Source organism: Copadichromis virginalis, linkage group LG12, assembly GCF_057382275.1.
Source record: "Copadichromis virginalis isolate Kocher_CV1m ecotype Utaka linkage group LG12, C_Virginalis_male_GT1.1, whole genome shotgun sequence".
NCBI classification, from domain to species: domain Eukaryota; kingdom Metazoa; phylum Chordata; class Actinopteri; order Cichliformes; family Cichlidae; genus Copadichromis; species Copadichromis virginalis.
Genome location: NC_140629.1, coordinates 39,556,335 through 39,577,591, shown reverse-complemented (window position 1 = coordinate 39,577,591; position 21,257 = coordinate 39,556,335). Strand labels below are relative to the sequence as shown.

The window sequence follows — 21,257 nt, the reverse complement described above, 5'->3', positions numbered from 1 at the left end:
TGCTGATGAACCATTCTACTTACAGAACTCCCACCGTTATTCACTCATGACATAAAAATATTAATTAATCATTTAATGAATAAAAATGTTTTTAGATGCACTCTTGTCAACACTTGAGACTTAACTGCAATCAGCCTGCAGAGCCTTTAAGTAATAATCTGTGTCAGTCAGCAAGTCTTCGTTTCCTGACGGCTAATTCTTCTATGCACAGGACGGAGCTGCATCTCTGACAGACACACAGACACTGTGTGGAACGGTCTTCAAGTCTCTGCATGCCGAGTTTCATGAAAAGCAGTTTGGCTTCATGAAGAACACGCATGACTCTCAGGGAGACTGCATTTTCCGACCAGTCCAGGAAGTTTCTGCTGCAGCTTTCAGGCCTTTTTTGGTCTCTGTGTGGTTCCATGTTAATCGGTTTGAGAAGGAGGAGCCTGCCTGGTTTCACAGACGGGCCGACACGCCTCCGTCTCCCTGAACAGGCCCGAACCAGCCGGAGAATGTGGACAATGTCGGCTCTGCCTGACTGCAGGGCAACAAACAGGAGATCTAAATCAGCGTGCCAAGGCAGACCGGTGCGCCGCCTCTCTGCAGACAGGTCGGTGCTCTGCAGCCAGGCGACACAATCCGAACAGTAACAGGGAGGAAGAACTCAACGTTTCCCCTTATTTTAATGCAACGTGGTTCACTTCCTTTTAGGTCTCCCCAAATCTCGTGCAGTCTCTTGAGATTGGGTGATCTGGTTATGGTGTAACATCCACGGTGATACAAAGATGTGTTCATTTAAGTGTGACTGACTCTACAAACTAGCTACAGTCAGAATGATGTGTGTGAACATTTCTGGGCAGTTTGTGTGTGAAACAACAAAAACAGGTATTTTTGATTTTCACCACAGATGATCTCTCAGCTTCACAGGCTGTCAGCTTCACATTGATTTTCTCAGTGAAACTTAAACTCTGTCCGGTGTTGCTGCACAGTGACGTACCTGACAGCAGAGTCGGGCTGCTCTGCTGTCAGGTACGTCCATATAAGGAAGCAGCAAACCTCAGAGTTAACAGATGTGTACAAAACGGTTCAATGATCAATAAAGCTTTGAAATCTGCTTCATCTCTAAATATTTCCATATTTGAATCCCAGGTTCTGAATCTCTGCTGTGAGTCCTGCATGTGTTTAAATAAAGTTTCTGCAGCGTTCAGATAAATCTGTGAAAGTATGAAACGCTACATGTTGTAAAACGTCCTCCCTCCTCTCTGCAGTAGGTGTGTCAGCTGGAGGATGCAGCTGTAGTGAAGTCCGTACAAGGACAGACTGAGTGACAGATGGGGTGGGTCGGGGGGAGGACAGACTCTCAGGTATCACCCAGGAATCCTGTAAATCACATCCTGAAATGTAAAACAAGAAGAGTCTCAGAGTTTCTCACGTACATAAATAAATACATGAAGCCTTTTGATTGTTGTATTTTGTGGTTGAACGCACAAACACGTCTGTGCAGGTTCAGGGCGCGTCACAGAAGCAGGAACACGTCTGCGCAGCTAAAACATACAAATGTGCGGCAACTGTGAAGCAGGAAGGTTCATCCTTTGTTTTGACTGCATTAAAAGGGGATACGAGCACAGGCGGGTGCTTCCTCACACAGTGAAAGACAATAAATGATGAACACAACACAACAGCAGTTTTACTGAACTGTGAAAATGAGTACGACACGAGGAAAACAGAAACAAATCAAGATTGAAATCAAATGTAAAAAAATAACTGAGGCAAAAAAACTGTAATAAACTGACTTCAGTGGAGATGTTGACCCGTGTGCACCACGAGAGCACAGGTGCAGCACTGTGTGTCGTTCTAATGGACATGTCACTGAGTCAGAGGACTGAGAGGAAGAGGATGAAGGCTGAACATTAAAACATGTCTGAGAGGCATGAAGACAACACTGAAACCACAAAAACTTCACCTTTCTGTGAAAAATCATCTGAGATCTGAATTTACAACCAACTAACAACAGCTGACAGTTCAGCGTCTGTGATGCAGCTGCAGAGACGTTTCACCTCCGTACCAGGAAACTGACAGCGTGTCATATCAGAACAAAGAAAGTTTGTCTAGTTACAAAGTGAGAGCATGTGAGGCTGTGAACACAGATAAGGCCTGACTTTGACTCAGTGTGATTCTGCTGCTGTGCATCAGTCACAGATCCACCTTCACAGTTTGACTCATTGTGCTGCTGTGAAACTGGAAGCTGCAGATAAGGACAAATTCATCTGAAAGCTGTATGACTGTGTGTGACAATCAACTCAGTTCAGTGCAGGAAAGATGCACATCCATGCTTGTTTGATTGATTTTTGAACCAGTGATCTGACTCAGCTGCATCAGCTGCTCTAAAACGGCTTCACTGCACTGTGATGGTCTGTGAATGTGCGCACATTCAAACAGAAAAGGACTCAGCATGATAAACCTGAACGAGCCCAGCAGCTGAGTTAGTGGGATTTTATAGTCCATCACGTCACACAATCCTAGTGAAGTTTGGATTTCTCTTTCTGACTGAGATGATCTGAAAAAGACAAACGTACAAAGATTTCAGTTTTGCACATTTTATTCTGTGATCATAAATCGAGCAAATAAATCTTTAGATTTGGTAACAACAGAAACCAATCAGCTTGTTTTCCATGTAAAAATGTCATGCTGCGGCTGAGAGAGAAAACAGTGAATACTTTGTTTACTAAACAACTTTTTATAATGCAAAGCATTTCAGTTCAGTTTTATTTAGACAGCACATCACAGCAACAGTCACCTCGAGGCACATTTAATAATTAACAGCAGCTAACGGCACAGAAATCGTATCATTTGTCATAAAACTGGATTCAAATTCTCCAAAAGCCACAAACATAAGAAGCAAAGTCCAGACCTACCTGTCAGTCAAAGAGGCCACGCCCCCAACTTTAAGCTAGGTAATTTAAACAAATGAGTTAATAATAATAATAAAAACCTCCCATACAGATGTATGATGTATGATGGGGGACATTAGGTACAGAGACCAAAACATTTTTTGTATCAGGATGTAAACATGTTTATTTCTACTGTAAAGTTTAAACACGGGAGTCTACGGGGACTGACTCTGTGCTGGAGCCCCTGGTGGACGTTAGAGGAACTGCAGCTTTTAGCATTTCTGCTTCAGCAGGTTTCTGTTTGTTTCATATGCTGAACACATTTACAATGTTAGAGTGTGTGAATGAAAATATACATATCTTAGACGACTATTCCTTAAACTGTGCACAAAATACATTTGTTGATCTTATGATTTGATTTTTTTCCACCAAAATTAGTCAAAATAACTCGACAAATTTTTGATGTTCAGTCAAACATTTTCAAGTGTTCGATCTGTGATAACTTTTAAAAAACACACTGCACAGTTTCATTATATTTACAAAGGGAAAGAAAGCGCAGCAGAAGAGGACGTAGATGACAGCGAGCGTGACTTTGTTCTTGTAAACTCACAGCCGCCTCATTCAGCGGAGCTGCAGACTGAAACTAACGCAAAACCAAAACTCACTTTCTTTTACACCAGATCAGAAACTTTTGGAAATCTGCATCCGTATGAAATTCTCTCTCCACTCATCCTCTCTCACATGATGACTGTATACATGCATCAAAGGCAGAAAATAATCAGCTGCTCTTAATCGAGGCCGTGGTCTCAGGTGGAGAAGGTCCGGAGCTGCAGAGCCACTGTGGAATCATGGATACAAACAACAGAAATGAGCTTCTTGTGTCCCGTGTCCGTCTCTTCCTTAGAGACAGGGTGGAGGAGCCGCTGAGGTGGGTCAGGCAGGAGCAGGACGCCCTCAGGAGTTTATTTACATTATGAATATGTAATATTTTTTTTACATAGTCAATAACAAATGAGAAGAAATACAGATTGTTGTGGTTTTTAATTTGCTGTTATGTTTGCTTACTGCAGTAAGTTATTCTTGTAGTCTGCAGGGCCGGTCGCTCCATGGTAGGATGGACTTTCAGCATGAACGGCTTTTATCCGCACAAAACAACATCAGAGAAGCACGATTACAGAAACGTGCCGCCGCAGGGATTCATAGCCAGCATGGAGTGACACCAACTGCCGTGTGATAAAAATCTGCATGTCCTGGAGTCATCTGATAGAGTCCAGAGTGCAGCAGAAAACACTGAGCTGGAAACAGCTTATTTGTATCATCCAATATAGATTTCAAATATCTGATTACAGATGTTTGTGCAGGTGTTCTGTCTCTGAGGGAACCTCAGTGATTTCATGAAGCTCAGGTCACTAAATATTTGTTCACAGCTTATAAACCTCAGATGCTGCACAGCCGACATCCCAGAACAGCCACTGATCGTTAGAGTCAGATTAATTCCACACCCACAGTGATCTGACTCAGCTCACAGGCTTGAAAAACTCTGTTTTTTCCCATGAATGTTAAAATACTAACCTTGAGTTTGGAAAGACCTTCTGTGTGTTAGAAGAGGAAAACTATTCAGACCATGACCTGAGTGTTTCAGCCTGTTTCTCTCTGTGTCAGTCCGGCTCACAGAGGCAGGAACAGGACGCCAACGCTTATTCTGCCTCAGGTGAGCGTTTATCTGTACCTGCACAGACCTGTGGATCATCAGGCTGAGAGCAGCTCTGCAGAGCCACAAAGTCACACCGAGTTCCTCGAGAGCTTCCTGGAGTTTTGTTTCATGAGCAGCTACAACTACTAAACTGCTTCCTTTCACGTTTCTGTCTCAGAGAGGAGAATGATGAAGGGATGTTTGCTTTCACCCCTCGTGCTCTCGCTTCACTCCAGTCACAGTTTTCCAAGTCAGTGGTTCCTGATTGCAATCATGTGACCAAACATTTGAACTTGAATAAATAAATAAAGTTTTTTTGTATTATTATTTCCTCCTGTTTGACCTCCTGGGTGATTTGTGTGATGTATACTCAGCTATTTTTGGTTTACTGGGGCTTTCTTTAATATTCATCAGCGCAGAGAATAAACTACATTTAATCCAGAGCGTACTTCCGGTGCTCCTGGCCAATCAGCGTCCTCGTTCTCAGGCGGACTCCATATTAGATTAAAACCTTTGCAGGATTTTTGTGGCGGAGGAGAAATCAGGATTCCGTCTCTGGTGCTGGCCCCTCCCCTTTGACGGATGCCTCCTACAGCCAATCAGCGCGCCAGCTGAGAGCACCTGCGAGGTCCTGGTCACCTGGACCAATTAGAGCGCGGCTGTCAGAACGTTACCTTTTATGGGAAACGCCAGCTGTCCCGCGAGCGCGGATAAAGCCGGTGCGCTCGCGCTAATGTTGCTGCAGTAACCGCACAGCTGGGCCAGAGAAGCATCCGCGAGACTTCACCACAGACGCGCCTGACTCACCTGCACAGGTAACACTCAGAGTACAGTTTCTCATGTAGTTCGGAGGTCAAAGTGGAACAATGAGGCTAAAGCTCGGTTTAATTAAAGAGCTCAGATTTAAAGATAAAGCTGCCGCAGCTGAAACACGATGTTACTCTGAGCTGCGGTTTCATTAGAGAGGCGCTAAAGAACAAACCGGTTCTCAAACCGCTAACTCTGATCTGACTGAGCTCACAGAGGCCGGAGGAGACCCTCTGTGAGGCCGGAGGAAACCCTCTGTGAGGCCGGAGGAAACCCTCTGTGAGGCCGGAGGAAACCCTCTGTGAGGCCGGAGGAAACCCTCTGTGAGGCCGGAGGAAACCCTCTGTGAGGCCGGAGGAAACCCTCTGTGAGGCCGGAGGATGCTGGTTTAAACCAGCCTGCACGATAAAAGCTGAATTGATGCTGAGATCTTTAAGTAAAACTGGAGGAAAATATACAACAAACTGATGTTAAAGGGAAAAAATGCCAAAGTCAGCTAACATCTCACTGTTTTGTAAAATGTGCAGGTCATGTTTTTCTGAAACGTAAAGTGAAAAATGTGATGATTTCTTTAATGTTCATGACTGCATGAGATTTATTCAAGTTTAAAAACTGTGTCAAAATCCATCTTCAGTGAATGAGCGATGACCTGAGGGAAGGGCTGCTCCTCTGTGCTTCCTGTTTCTAACTCTTACATAATCAGACCTCCTGTTGTAGTTTTCTGTTCAGCCAACTTAAAAAGATGCGTGACTGTAAGCGTGACCTGGACACGTGCATAGAAACTACAAACGTTGTTCATAATGGACTGAGCCAGATGAGAATCTGGGTTTGCAGAGCAGATGAGTTTGTTCTGTCTGAACTTGTTGAAATGTTCTCGACTGGAAAATGTGACAAAACAACTCAGTTTAACCAGAAGCCCCACCCACCATCAATGTTCCCTCTAATGTTTCACGTGTCTGAGCGAACACACAAACTCCCTGAGCGTCCCTGGGTCACTGAGCGACAGCAGGCGTGTGCACTGTGGTCACGCCGGCGTCGAATCATCCAAGTTACATGGTTTATTAAAGTAATCAAATTACAGCATTTATGCTAGACTACTTTTAATTAACTGCTTTAGCCCACTTACAATGAAAATTTTAAAAAATCTTGTTCAGGACCTGTGCAGTATGTTAACACTATTGGAAGTAAAAATGACTAACTTTGTATTTATTTTTTTTGCTCTGACTCATAATTATGACAATGAGTCATAAGTAGAGTCCTGTAACTGAAATGCAGTAAATAATGACCAATGTTGGGCAATTAATTATTTAGTTCTTCAAAAAAGTAACTGAATTTTGCAATCAACAAAGTTTTTTGCAGCTGTTTGCCTAAAAATGCAGCCATGGGTTTTTTTTTTTTAAATAAACATTTCAAACTATTTACAGAACAATCAGCTGTTCTGCATTAAATCTGATAACACACAAATTTTGTGCCACAACAATGAATGCCATGTTCCCATATAATTTTTTTTGATTGGTCCCCATAGTACATTTTCCCACCAATAGGAAAGGCTGGGGGCAGGGGTTTGCTCACAGGCGGAGAGTGTTTTCCTTATAAAACGCCGTTTTTACAGTTTCTTCCTGCAGTAAATATAAACGGCGACAGTATTCAGGAAGAAAACCAAACATTGCAGATATTTTTATCAAACTTTTATAAAAGCTGCTATAAAGTCCACACTTTCTCCATCAGTTGTTCCGTCTGTCCTGCTCACATCTCCAGTGGTTGTACACGTTGTCATTAACGTGGCTTCACTCCACATCAGCCGCTTTGCTAAAACACCGGTGTCGGCGGATAAGGACGCTGTCATAGCCTGTCAGCCACGTGGATTAGCTGCGTATATACGAGTGAATCGCATCATTGGCTGGACTGTGGGATAAGGTGGCCTCGTTCCCATACGGGAGCAGCCAGTCACTAACAATGTAAAACAGAATTGTTAACGTATTTACTTTAAGAGATTTACCCTCTGATTATGTGAATGACTGTGTTCTTTCAGACATGGATGAAGAAATCTCTGCCCTCGTTGTTGATAATGGCTCCGGTATGTGCAAAGCGGGTTTCGCTGGAGACGACGCCCCCCGTGCTGTCTTCCCCTCTATCGTCGGTCGCCCGAGGCACCAGGTACGAACATCACTCTCAGGAATTTGACTGCAACCCTGCGCATAAGCCTGACGCGTGTAACTGTGTCTGCAGGGTGTGATGGTGGGAATGGGACAGAAGGACAGCTACGTGGGAGACGAGGCTCAGAGCAAGAGGGGCATCCTGACCCTGAAGTACCCCATCGAGCACGGCATCGTCACAAACTGGGACGACATGGAGAAGGTGAAGGACTTCATCAAAGCTGACATCTCTCACTACAGGTTTTCTTTAACCTCCTAGGACCTGGCGTCCATATGTGGACATTTTGGGTTATTAAGACCAAAATACTCAATTTCGGCCTGATATCCAGTTATGAGGACATTATACTGCTACTGTTCTATCAAAATGTTTCCTCATGTGGCTCATTTTTCTTAGAAACAACAATTCTTAATTTTCACATTCATCGGGGCCCCAATATGTCCAAATATCAAAGAGAAATTAAAAATGCCTGTTGTGGAAGAGTTTGGGTCTTAGGAGGTTAAACCCCTGAATGAAATCTGACCAGTTTCAATAGAAAACCACAAAAAGCTAAACTGGTTTTATTTTATTTCTTTATTTTTTATTTATTTTTTTTTGGGGGGGGGGGGTTTATTTGTTTGGTTTGCTCTTGTCTTGCTGCTGAAAGATGCCATTTTCAACTTTGAATTCATCAGCTGAGAAGAATCAGAGTTCAGACTGAATACCTTCTGATTTAATCGCACTTGTACTTAACCTGCGAGCTGCCTTTGTCGTGCAGATCTGGCATCACACCTTCTACAACGAGCTCCGTGTTGCTCCTGAGGAGCATCCAGTGCTGCTGACTGAGGCTCCTCTCAACCCCAAAGCCAACAGGGAGAAGATGACGCAGGTGTGTGAAGGACCATCTCTGATTAAAGCAGCTGATACACTGAACCTGTTGATCCTGTGAAGGTTTTCTAGCTTGGATGCATTTTGCACTTGTAGGAAAAAGAAGTTAATTAACAGGCTAATGGTGTAATTATAGCACTTGTACATTAAAGTCTTTCTCTGGTGCAGATCATGTTCGAGACCTTCAACACTCCTGCCATGTACGTGGCCATCCAGGCCGTGCTGTCGCTGTATGCTTCTGGTCGTACCACAGGTGGGTCTCCAGCATTTCAGGATCTTGCTGTGCAGAGTTCTGCTTCAGATAAACTTCCTTGTTTAACTTGGGGCTCGTTTCTTCAGTTGGGGGTTAGAGCTGCTGCTCTGAGTATTCTCTGGCCCTGCTCAGAGCAGCAGCTAGTGACCATTAGAGGAAGCACAAAGCTCAGTGGTTCCAGAGTGACCCGAGTGTTCTGTCCTGCAGGTATTGTGATGGACTCGGGTGACGGTGTCAGCCACACTGTGCCCATCTACGAGGGCTACGCTCTGCCTCACGCCATCCTCCGTCTGGATCTGGCCGGCAGAGATCTGACAGACTACCTGATGAAGATCCTGACCGAGCGAGGCTACAGCTTCACCACCACTGGTATGTGTGCAGTTTTACCTTCAAGCATGCTGATGTAAAGCCATAATCTGCAGCTACTGCAGTTACAAACCATGAAGTGTCCATTTAACTGTCAACTCTGACCTCCAGCCGAGCGTGAGATCGTGCGTGACATCAAGGAGAAGCTCTGTTACGTGGCTCTGGACTTTGAGCAGGAGATGCAGACAGCAGCTTCCTCTTCCTCCCTGGAAAAGAGCTACGAGCTTCCTGATGGACAAGTCATCACCATCGGCAATGAGCGGTTCCGCTGTCCCGAGGCGCTCTTCCAGCCTTCGTTCCTTGGTTTGTAAATCGTCAGTTACCCTCCAGAGACGCCTGTTGTTGAATTTTTCTGAAAGGGGCTGAAGCCTTGGTGCATCAGGTCTCTCACTTCTGCACTAAAACTTCATTCAGGTATGGAGTCGGCTGGTATCCACGAGACGACCTACAACAGCATCATGAAGTGTGACGTGGACATCCGTAAGGACCTGTACGCCAACACTGTGCTGTCCGGTGGCACCACCATGTACCCCGGCATCGCCGACCGCATGCAGAAAGAGATCACTGCCCTGGCCCCGCCCACCATGAAAATTAAGGTTTGTTACTTGGATCTCTTGAGCTGTAAACTTGTGCAGTGTTGCACTTTAAAAACTGCAAACTTTAAATCTGTCATCAACTTCTGCCCATGCATGACAGGAGGCTGTGTTGCACTTTAACGGTGCCACTTACACCCTCCTCCTCCTCTGGCATTTGGCACCACTACATAAATCTCTGAAGCTAGTTTTGCTGCCCTCTAGTGTACACCTTCTCAAACTTGACTACCTGCTGCTGTGCATCTCTAGACTGGCCTACAGGTACTTACCTGCCTCATGTCTAATCTGTTCTCGTCTCCAGATTATCGCTCCCCCCGAGAGGAAGTACTCCGTCTGGATCGGCGGCTCCATCCTGGCCTCTCTCTCCACTTTCCAGCAGATGTGGATCAGCAAGCAGGAGTACGATGAGTCCGGCCCCGCCATTGTTCACCGCAAGTGCTTCTAAAATGCTTCCATGCTCCTCCCCCTCCGCCCTTGCAGGATTCGCCGTACTTCCACTGTCCCAGCTAGATGTGCGTCTGGTTTGTCTCGCATGGACACGCCTGAAGATGCTGTGAATATGAGGACTCGGGTTTTAGTGTTACAGTACAAGTTTCACTTAAACAACATTTAAAACACACTTAGCAATTCTAGTCCAGTTTGAGGAAAGTTGGTTTGAGCTGTTGCAAACTGTTAGACATCAAGTTCCACTGCATCTCTCTGGTCAAATAACCTGTCATGAAACTCTACAAACTGTTCAGGTAAATCTTTCAATAAAATATCATTTATTTACTTAATCACTGAGTGGTTTGAGTTTATTGCTATAAGCCCCCGCACCAATGTTTGCATTTGTTGAATGCAAACATTTAACTCTGGTCTAATCCCACATTTTATGCTGATTAGCATAGAGAAAGCAAAGTTGATGGTCCGTTCTCGCTAAATGCAGTTTAGCTTTGTGCTAACTTTAAACAATGACTAGTGGCTGCCATCATCTGAAGTATTGGTACCTGCAATTCTTAAACTCACCCAAACCCTCTAAAAGCACATTTCTGTAGTAAATGCAGGAAATGGTTTTGAAAATTTGATTTATAAAATAGTTTCTGTAAGTTTACATTTGGTCTTGTTAAACCTGCAAACGCTGAGGTGTTGTGCTACAGTTTGTCAGTTTCACTATATTTCACCACTTTGTGGATTTGCTGATCAAGTGAGTGCATAATGTTGGTCATCCCACCGTCACCCGCTTAATTGCTGAATACAGAATTTGTTGAACATTAAGAATTTCAGAAGGATCTGTCCTCTCAGCTCAGCTGACGTTCACCCAGGATACAATGCCATCTCCGGACTGACCTGCACACCTGAAGCTCACTGCTGTGGCTGAGCTGACAGTTTTACCTGATGACTGTCTTTAGTCAAATGTACCGGAAAGGAATATAAATAAGCTTCATTCTGACACTTGTTTTCCCTGTTTGACCTTCATTTTATTTTATTTTATTTTATTTTATTTTTTTGTGTGTGTAATAAATAAAAGGGGCCAATATGTGGTGGCTATATAAGAGCCACTAAAAATATTGTGGTAGGATACAAACGGAGCAGAGGTGATTGGAAATCTTGAGGAACGTACAGAGCGACAAACATTGTGTCTGCAGGAACGAATATATTAATGTTTGAACTTAATATATTTGAGGCAGTAGGGTGACTTCCTCTCTTATGCGCATGTCGATTAACATTACCAACAAAGGTCTTGCCAGCAGGGGGCAGCAAATCTTGGGTGTGACTATTACTTGTATTAATAATATATTAACACACCTGTTGGCTTCTGTTTGCACAAACATTTTAGTGTATAATTGACATTAAACATGTTATACATAACTACGACTGCTGCATTCTGCAAACTTGCGGTAGCTCCACAACAGGAACACTGCTCTGTACTGTGAGCTGTATTTTTTTATGGCATTTCTTTGTGTTTCCTGAGCTTCAGCACAAGTTAAAAAAAAATAATAATAATTGCAAAAATCCTGTAAAAGCATCTGAACCACCTTTGAAGGCGATGACATAATGCCTTGTATGTCTCCTGGTTACAGAATAACTCACAATGGACACAGTTGATGTTTTATTGTGAACACAGGTTTAAATCGTCTCTCACACAGAGTGAACACGTTGCTGCAAAATGTTTCAGCTTTGTGTAGATGTTTCATCTGCAGCTAAGCCAGAAGTTAGTTTTCAACATGAACTACACACTCACTCAAACTGCAACAAAGATAAAGAAATAAAAAACACTAGCAAACAAAGGATCAACCATCACACTAAAAATGTAAAAAGATGTATGAAACATTCATCACTAACAAACAATCTCATCACATTTAAAAGCACGACTGTTTTTAATTTGAGCAGATTTTCAGGGTAATTTTTTTTTTTTGCTCCATCATTAAAAGAGTTTAAATCTGTTCCCCAAGGCTCAACTTTCCACCTCATCTGAGTAACTTACACAAATTAACATGTACATTTCAAAATAATGTCAAGATTACGATCTGCCGACATGGGAACAGGCTTAGGAATCAGCAGCAGCTTTATTGTTTCAGTGTTTGTGTTTCAGCTAATCTCACAGATGAGAGAAATTAAAAAGGCCTCAGACGAACGCACACATGTCAGGAGGACATTTGTCTAAAATTAGAAAAGAAAATCACAATAAAACGATGACGTTTCACCACTGAAGCACAGACGTAAGTAAAGTAACTTTGGACAGTTAAAAGCTTACATTCAGTGGGTAGGTCACCTTCCTGGTGATGCACCTGCATCCAAGCTGTTACTGACTCGTCACCTTTTGATTCAGATTTTTGTTCTTCACCTCCTAAATTTCTTTTCCAAATATTTATTTATAAGTGACTTATGTATGTATGTATGTATATATATGTATATATTGTACTATTCTTAGTTAGCGTATTGTCTGTCTTGTCTTAATGTTGGTTTAAAATGGAGCACTGTAACAAAAAATAATTTCCCCCAGGGATCAATAAAGTATTCTGATTCTGATTAAATACACACTTGTTTCCTTTTTATGCAAACACACATGCATGTTTTAATACTTCACGTGTGTTTTTTCTGTGGTCTTTGCATCAGTGTGTTACATAAAAATAAAAGCAATGACAACAGCAGAATAATCCATGAATAGATGCGGTGTTTCATCCTACTGCAGCTTTCTGTTACTTGCTTTCACCTCCTCCTGGTTCAGTTTATCCTCTTCATGCATTCGCTCCCAGATCGCCGTTCTTTCTTTATCCCAAGCGTCTCGATGTTTCTTCACCTGTCTGTCTGTGAAGAGTGCGATATAAATAAACTTTTGCTTCGGTTCATGACATTTACTTACTTTTACTATGATTGCTTCCTTTATTCTCTTGTATGTTTTCATGTCTTTCTATTACAGCATTAAATTAATCTCTGCTTCATGAAGCTTTTCTAATCTATGAGATGGAAAAACAAAACCAGTGATGAGAGCAGATGTTCTCCACACTGATTATGTTTGAGAAGAGGTTTGATTGTTATTTGACAGGTTGTCCAGGTTTACTTAGTGATTTCCAGTAAATTATAACTGTATACATATAACGGTGAAATGTTGTTTTAGTTCCATTAGTTCAAAAAGACAATATCCTGACTTATGTTCAGAAAAGATGAAGCTGGTGTTGGACACGTTTTGTGGACAGTGTCTTGTATGTAACAGCTCTGTGTGTGCTGTATTTCCAGTGAGAAACCTGCGTGTCACAGTGAAGGTGGTGTAGTTATTGGCACTGACTCGATTTCCAAATGAAACATTTATATTATTTACTAACTACACAGCATGCTGAAGGTTTTAACAGCACTTCACTTCCACATTTTGTCATGTTACAGCTTTATTCCACAATTTATTAAAATCATTTTTCTTCTCAAAATTCAGCACAATGATCCATAATGACAACGTGAAAAACAGCTTGAAATTCCTGCAAATGTATTAAAATAAAAAAACTTGCAACCAATGTGGATATTCTTGTAAACGTAACCATAGAGCACAAAGTTAACAGGAGCTCCAGCTCTGCTTGGATGACAGATCACATGCCTCCCATCATTACGCTCTACACTTGGATCCATTTTTGTCTGCAACTCCTGAACTTGAAGAATTTCTGTCTCCGAGACTGAAATCTGATCAAGACCTGTAAAGGTCTCTCCATCAGCTCTGGGTGTTGATGTCAGGACCAGTGAATGGTCAAAAGAATAATCACTGAAGATGTTCAGAATTACAGAGAGCCTCAGTTTGTGTTGCTGTGTCAAGTCCTCAGGCTGTATGACTAGCAGGAACACATGAGAGCCCTTTTAGTTTGTCTTCAGAGATGCTGGAATGAAGCAGATCTGTGTTGATGAGAACTGTTTCTTTGCTTTGAGTCCACTTTTCGTCCACTCTGTTAAATTTGTCTCTCCCAGTAAGAAGTTTCCCACTCAGACCAGCTGCTCCCCACAGAACAGCCGTCGTCTCCGACACTGAAATGGTAACAAAAATGTTCAAAGTTAGCACAGAATCTACAAATGTAATCTTTTATTGCAACATGTGTTTTTAAATAATACATTTGAATTCCTATAGATTTGTATAATACATTTTTTTATTATACAAAAATAATACAATAAGATAATGTCATAAATTTTGTTTGTGCATCACGACAATTTCCACATTTAGAAATGAAAAAATTAAAATGCATATAAAATGCAGGTTCCAGATTCCATCCATCCATCTTCATCCGTTTTATCCGAGGCCGGGTCGCGGGGGCAGCAGCCTAAGCAAAGAGGCCCAGACCTCCCTCTCCCCAGCCACCTCCTCCAGCTTACACCAAGGCGTTCCCAGGCCGGCCGAGAGATATAATCTCTCCAGCGTGTCCTGGGTCTGCCCCGGGGCCTCCTCCCGGTGGGACATGCCCGGAACACCTCACCCAGGAGGCGCCCAGGGGGCATCCTTGTCAGATGCCCGAACCACCTCAGCTGGCTCCTTTTGATGTGGAGCAGCAGCGGCTCTACTCTGAGCCCCTCCCGGATGGCCGAACTTCTCACCCTATCTCTAAGGGAGAGGCCAGCCACCCTTCGGAGGAAGCTCATTTCTGCCGCTTGTATCCGCGATCTCGTTCTTTCGGTCACTACCCACAGCTCGTGGCCATAGGTGAGGGTAGGGACGTAGATCGACCGGTAAATTGAGAGCTTCGCTTTTACACTCAGCTCCCTCTTCACCACGACGGACCGGTGCAGCGTCCGCATTACTGCAGCTGCAGCCCCAATCCGTCTGTCGATCTCCGGCTCCCTTCTCCCATCACTCGCGAACAAGACCCCGAGATACTTGAACTCCTCCACTTGGGGCAGGATGAAGATGAGTCGGGGATGAGTTCCAGATTTCAGCTGCCTGTAAAGTTTGATTGAGAAAGTCAATCAAAATGTTTATTTTTAAAACTGTGTTCATTTGCATAATTGGGGAGTAAAACAGGGCTGTGTGTAAAGATGGCAGTGGGTTTTTTCATGGTTAATGCAGTGTTTTAGATTATCAGATGGCGCCGATGAGGATGGCTGCCATCACTCGCCATCATACTCAGTTTCACGAGTTTTCCTCGTGTTTTTAACACTTGCAGATTCTGCAACAGTCTGTGTCTAAATATTCAATCTGCACAAACACTGGACACATTTTTATGGACTGTCTCTTAGCACACATTGACCCGAACACTTTTTGTTTAAACAGATTAGTGGTTGTTGTTTTTTATTTTCTTATTGTATTATTATTTCTCTTTTAAATTGTACTGCATGATTGTTGCGCATTTTACTTATTTTAGTTGCATTTTAGTGTGTAAAGTACTTTGTGCAGCATGAGCTGTTGGAAACGTGCTGTTTAACTGGCACAGGTCACCTTCGACCACACAAATGCCCCTGAGCAGAAACTACGCCGGAGGAAAGGAGCCGGGGTCATGGTCCAGCTGATGAACAGACAGCACCATTCCTCACTTCCCACCATTGTTCTAGCTAACATCCTAACTTTGGAAAACTAGCTGGATGAACTGCTGACCAGGATGACTTTCCATCAGGATACTATACGGAGAATTCCTCAGTTCCCGGCTTGGCTGGTGGTCCTGTGAGAACAAAAGTACCTCGTTCACATGTGCCTGCCCCCAACCAGCCTTCAGCAAATCAGATCTCTCCTTGGTCGTCCTGCTACCAGCTTATTAGCAGAAGCTGAGGCGCTGGACCGCCATCGTCTTGCGTCACTGCTTCCGCACTGCTGAGTGGTAAGTTTTTTCAAGCTGTTGCCAACAATAGAGTGAATGATTGCACAGAATGCATCAGTAAATACACTCATGACATCATACCACAGGTTACTGTACAGACTCACTCTAAGCAGAAGCCATGGGTTAAAAAGCCCAACTGTCACCTGGTTAAATGTGCTGACGACACAGTTCTGTCACTGCTGTCAGGCCCTCACAGCACCACGCTCTGCAGGAGTTTGTAGAGTGATGTGACAGCTCCACACTTGAACTGAACGTGAGCAACACCAAAGAGATGGTGGTGACCCCTCTCACATTGTTCACCCTGCATTTCAATTGCTCCCCTCTGGGCGGCGCCTCTGCTGCATTTCCTGCAGGACTGAGAGGAGGAGCGCCACCTTTGTCCCCAAAGCCACTCTGCTTTTTAACTCCAGACCATTTCCACAGCAGAAACAGAAACTACTCTACACTCTTTTTTTACTGCCGACACTTTGTTCACTTTTAGTCACTTACAGTAACACACACAGAAACACACAGACCAGATAACATCCCAGTCCTGCTCTCAAACTGGCAGATTTCTTCACAGACACCTTTAATTTTTTTTGCCTGAGGATCCTCTGTGACCACAGCCACACACTCGTCATGTGGCACAGAAGCATCCACACTCATACCAGTCAATTCAGTATGTGTTACTCGTGTGCAATATTGAGGGTCTCTGAGCCTAAGAATTTAACTGCTGGTAGTAATATGCCATTGTTACCTGTAAAAATAAAAACTTGAACTTGTTGAACTATTTTTGCTCGTACTCATGCTGCCCCGACATCAGCCAGCGCATATTGGGAATGTCACAGGCACCGATCGGTTTTCTATCGCCCATTTGCTGGGAGTAAGGGCGCCCTCCGTTTGCGAGGTGCCCCTGCTGCTTGCGGCGCAGGGAGGAGAGGGCGGGGCGGCGGGGAGCAGCATCTAATAACCAACTCACAAAATAAAACAAAATAAAAACAAACCAACAAACACGAAAACACCAGACATCATGATACAAACTTATAATTTGCACCGATGTTTTTTCAAAATTCTATACGCCAAAAGTGAGCTCGAGAGCCCTCGGTGCGCCTGCGCGGTGCTGAAGTCAAAGTAAACTTTATTGTCATCTCCGCTACAGACAGTCCAGCATATAGAGACGAGACGACGAGGCTGCAGTTACAGCAGTGCAAGTAAACAAACAATAAATATAAGAAGAGTAAGAAAATAAATCTACACTTTAGGACTCGGGGTAAAGGATCAATAACAATTTAAAATTTACAGTTTGATGATTTAAAGTTTCACACACCATCGAAAGGGGAGGGGCCGGCTGCTTCCAAATAGAGCACATTTCATTCATAATGTTTTAAATCCAAGCCCATCATGTATTCATGATTTGAATCCTGGGTTGTGTGAAATCCCAGAAATGCACCTTAGACAAAGTGAATCTATGAACTAAGGTGTAGGTGTGTTAGGTTATGTTGTGGTGATCCTCGGGTTTGGGGATTTGTGTTCATACTGGAGTGCAAAATTAAAACCAATGGAAGATGGACAAGAAAAGTTCAAAGCCATCAGGTGCTCAGTTTAGAAAAAAGAGAAAAGAAGAGAAACGAGCAAAAGATGCAGGTAAGCAGATGTGTGATTGGATGATGGCAGGTCATCCTGAACCAATCAGAATCAGAATACTTTGTTAATCCCTGATGAAACTCTGTGGGTTACAGTTGAACCAAGAAGAAATGGTAAAAACAGTAACAGTAACAGACTAAACTCCAAACAATACATTATGTTACATTGTCAGTTGTTGATTTGTCCTGTTCTCATTGTGTGACGAATTATGATGCCTGTTTGCATACTATGCATACTCTGTCTCTCTCTTCATATGTCTGTGTGTTTCAGAGGGAGTGTTCGCCCGGGGCACCAAACCAAACAGGCTAGGACCGCCACTGCTCCCACCTGTGTGTATGCTGATATATTTGCTCATGTTCAGCAGCAGAGGACAGCCTGATGTTGAGATAATTAATTTGCCACAGAAGCTGAAGGTGTTTTCTATTCTTTATTTAACATTTAGAAAAATACACCTAAGTGTTATTTGATTTTGCACAAATATTATTTCACAGATGAGTCACTACATCCTCTCCATTATCTGAGAGATCAAGTTTCAAGTTGTTGTTTGTCATAAACAGGCAACCCCGGCACATCACTGCCAGCAATGAAATACTCAGCCTCCTCAATACTGCACACAGAAAACTGCACATAAGTAAGACTTAGATAAAAAAATAAGATAAACTATATAAATAAAAAATAACATATATGAATAAAGAATAAGAATAAATAAATACAGATTCCTAAAAAATACTGTAGCAGCTGTAGTGCAGAGGTAGTGGTGCATACATACAGTGTGTACAGTGATTGTGTAAACCAGGGGTGGGGAACTCCAGGTTTTAGACGTGTCCTTGATCCAACACAGCTGATTTAAACGGCTAAATGACTCCTCAACATGTTTTGAAGTTCTCCAGACGCCTGGAAATGAACTAATCATTTGATCCATTTGTGTTGATCCAGGGTGAGATCTAAAAGCTGCAGGCCCTCGAGGCCTGGAGCTGCCCATCCCTGGTGTAAACAGTCCAATATTTCAGCAGCTCAGTGATGGCTTGTGGCTAGAAATTCTTCCTCCATCTGCTGCTGTTGATGCTTCTGTGAAGTGTACGGCTGTGGTGGATGGAACCATAGAGGATCTTCAGGCCTGTCTACCTGTAGAGGTCCTGGATGGCTGGCAGAACCACAGACAGACTGAATACTCTCGATGGTGCATCAATAGCATGTGCTGTCTTTGAGGGTGACATGAATAAATAAAGTTTGGGCCTTTGTGTTTTGAAGATTGAAGACTTTGGTGTTCTCTTTGGACCACAGCCAATAAGGTCTTGGCAAGATGGTCAATCACTTCATCTTTTTGGAAGGCTTTCTATGATGCAAGTTTTTGTGCTGCTGAAAACAGATGTTTGATGGTATAGCCATTATTAGTATTAACAATAATTCAGTGTCCAATGAAAAAAATACTCAAAGAGTATGCTAATACTCAGAGTTTATTGGCCCAGATCCATTTTTTATTGGCTCGTGAAAAAAGTTTTTATTTGTATATTTTTAAATATTCATGCAATTTAATTTATAAAATATTTTAGATTGTTTTATATTTAATGTGAAAAACGCCATGACAGCCTTAAAATAAATATACTCTGCCCCCCTTTAGACTCACCACTGTTTACTCCAGGTATCCTTCCACTAGCCTTCAACAAGGTGTATAATTTAAACATGTATCAGACTAAGTTTGCAGTTTATTTACATATTTTAATACAACTTCTGGAGCTCACTGTAGATTTCTTTTCTTTAAACAAATGGTGGGGGATGGAGCAGCAAATAAGTGCTTTTCTTCTCGTTGGAGTTTGTTGCTGTGATGACGGACTCGTCCAGCGTTTTCCCAGTAAAGGTTTCAGTAGTGATCACAGGGACAACCGTTTTCGTTCACTCTACCTGAGCTCAGTGTCTCAGTAAACTACACTGATTCATGGGAATCGTATTCAGATTTGTAGGACTGGCCGAAGTGATTAGCTAACGTCCAGACTGCTATGAAGTGACATTTTATACAATAAAATTCAAAGATATTGCCGTAAATGTTAAAACACGTCTACATGCGCATTGCATGAATCAAAATGTACCGTAAGTACGTCATTTATTGAAAACTGGATGGACAGAAAGTTAAAGGCGTGTCTATATCATTCGTGTCAGATTTCCCTTGGAAACTTTCACTTCCGCGGTGTTTTCGTGGTGATTTGGACGATTAAAACTGTTGAAGACAGCACGAAGAGGAGAGTTTTTGATCAAGCGGGTATAACTTTGTGTAAGTGAAACATTGTCTAAACTGTCAGGATAACACACGCATATTTCAACTATTGATTTATTGGGACTGCTATCGCCACTGGTGAAAGTTTAAACACGGAAGGCAGCTATCAAGAAGCAAAGCTGTTTATTGACATTTGGTTGTATATAAATGAGAGAATCTTGGTGAATTACAGGTTACAATCAGTTTGTTTATATGCGACTTTAACGGTGTTTTTATTGTTTATTTAAAAAAAAATTCAATGTTATTATTGCCTACGCTGATTCCGCCATTTTAGACTTCTGTCTGAGAATACATACAGGAAGAAGTTACTGAATACATTCCTGAAATTTAGGTTACGACCCACTTCTGTAGGATTTCGTTATCTATTTATTTACATGGACTTACTCTAGTCCAGATAAACCAAAAATGGTTGCGTCTTCTGCCATTCAGTTCTATTACCTTTCAAATCTATTTGTCAACCCTGCCTCACTGTGTCTTCCATAAACTCTCAGCCGGTGATGTCAGCATTATAGCCTTGTGGTGCTGCTGTCTGATCAGTGGCTTGGTCAGTTAAGAAATGATAAGTAATAGTTTTCGGCAGATGCGATTTTAGGATAAAACCTTTTGGGTTATGGTCATAAATATGGGGCCCATTGTAATTAATATTAACAGAAAATGCTACTTGCAAATGCAGTCAACTTTTCACATTTGCAAACCCAAATTAAATTGCATACATATTACAAGGTTACATTCAGGCGATTTGGTTGGATAGCCTTCTGCACTGTCTAAGAATAATTCAAAATGAATGATCACAGTTTTAATATAAAACACTGGTGTTAGGGTGGACACTTTAGTATCAAATCTGAGATAAAGACTCGGTCATCTTGACCAGAATTTTCCAAAGTAAGTTAAATAACATTTTGTGCTAAAAGAGATGAAAAGAAAACATGCACGAGAATGTTTCAGTCTCTTAGCCACATAGAGGCTGTCCACTAGATCATCAAACACAAGTAGTATAATTCAGTAAGAATAGTACAAAATTACACTGCCATTCCATTTATATGGACATGAACTGATAAGAAAGCTGCTTTTTATTGTGCAGCATCATGTACCTCATTCCAAGAGTTGAGACTCTGTAGTATTACAAAGTTTGTAGTAATCTAGTTGCAGCCATCCTTTAGAGTGATATGAATTCTGTTCAATTCTACCGGTAAAATGAGAATATTCTGTTGAAAATGCCCTCTGAAATTATTTCTACATGCTACTGGAAAGCACACAAAGCATCCATTAATTGCATGAAAAATTATTTGGTGAAAAAACAATTGCTTTTCCTTACTGTCTGTCTATTTGCGTTTTTGTTCTTCCTGCACTTGTACAGTGCCCTCTGTCTCTCTCTCCATCATCCTCACTTCTTTGAGCTGAAAATCAAACACAAAAACATTGTGTTCAACTAAAAAATAACAAAAGACTAATCTTCAGTTATTATAAGAGCAGTGTGGGGATCCACATTTGAT

General features: G+C 42.4%; 1 protein-coding gene across 2 annotated transcripts; it reads left to right on the top strand.

The window, feature by feature from the left end:
* The first annotated feature begins 5,292 nt into the window (after window positions 1-5,292).
* LOC146697656 (actin, cytoplasmic) lies at window positions 5,293-10,385 on the top strand. 2 transcript variants are annotated; one of them, XM_085476498.1, is made up of 9 exons: window positions 5,293-5,384; window positions 7,409-7,533; window positions 7,606-7,734; window positions 8,288-8,398; window positions 8,566-8,650; window positions 8,858-9,019; window positions 9,128-9,319; window positions 9,431-9,612; window positions 9,911-10,385. In XM_085476498.1, the coding sequence occupies exons 2-9, from the start codon at window positions 7,411-7,413 to the stop codon at window positions 10,052-10,054; spliced, it is 1,128 nt and encodes a 375-aa protein (XP_085332624.1). In that variant the 5' UTR covers window positions 5,293-5,384; window positions 7,409-7,410; the 3' UTR covers window positions 10,055-10,385. The 2 variants fall into 2 exon arrangements, with proteins under 2 accessions (XP_085332624.1, XP_085332625.1); XM_085476499.1 differs by lacking the exon at window positions 5,293-5,384 and having other exon boundaries at window positions 7,404-7,533.
* The last annotated feature ends 10,872 nt before the right edge of the window (window positions 10,386-21,257 follow it).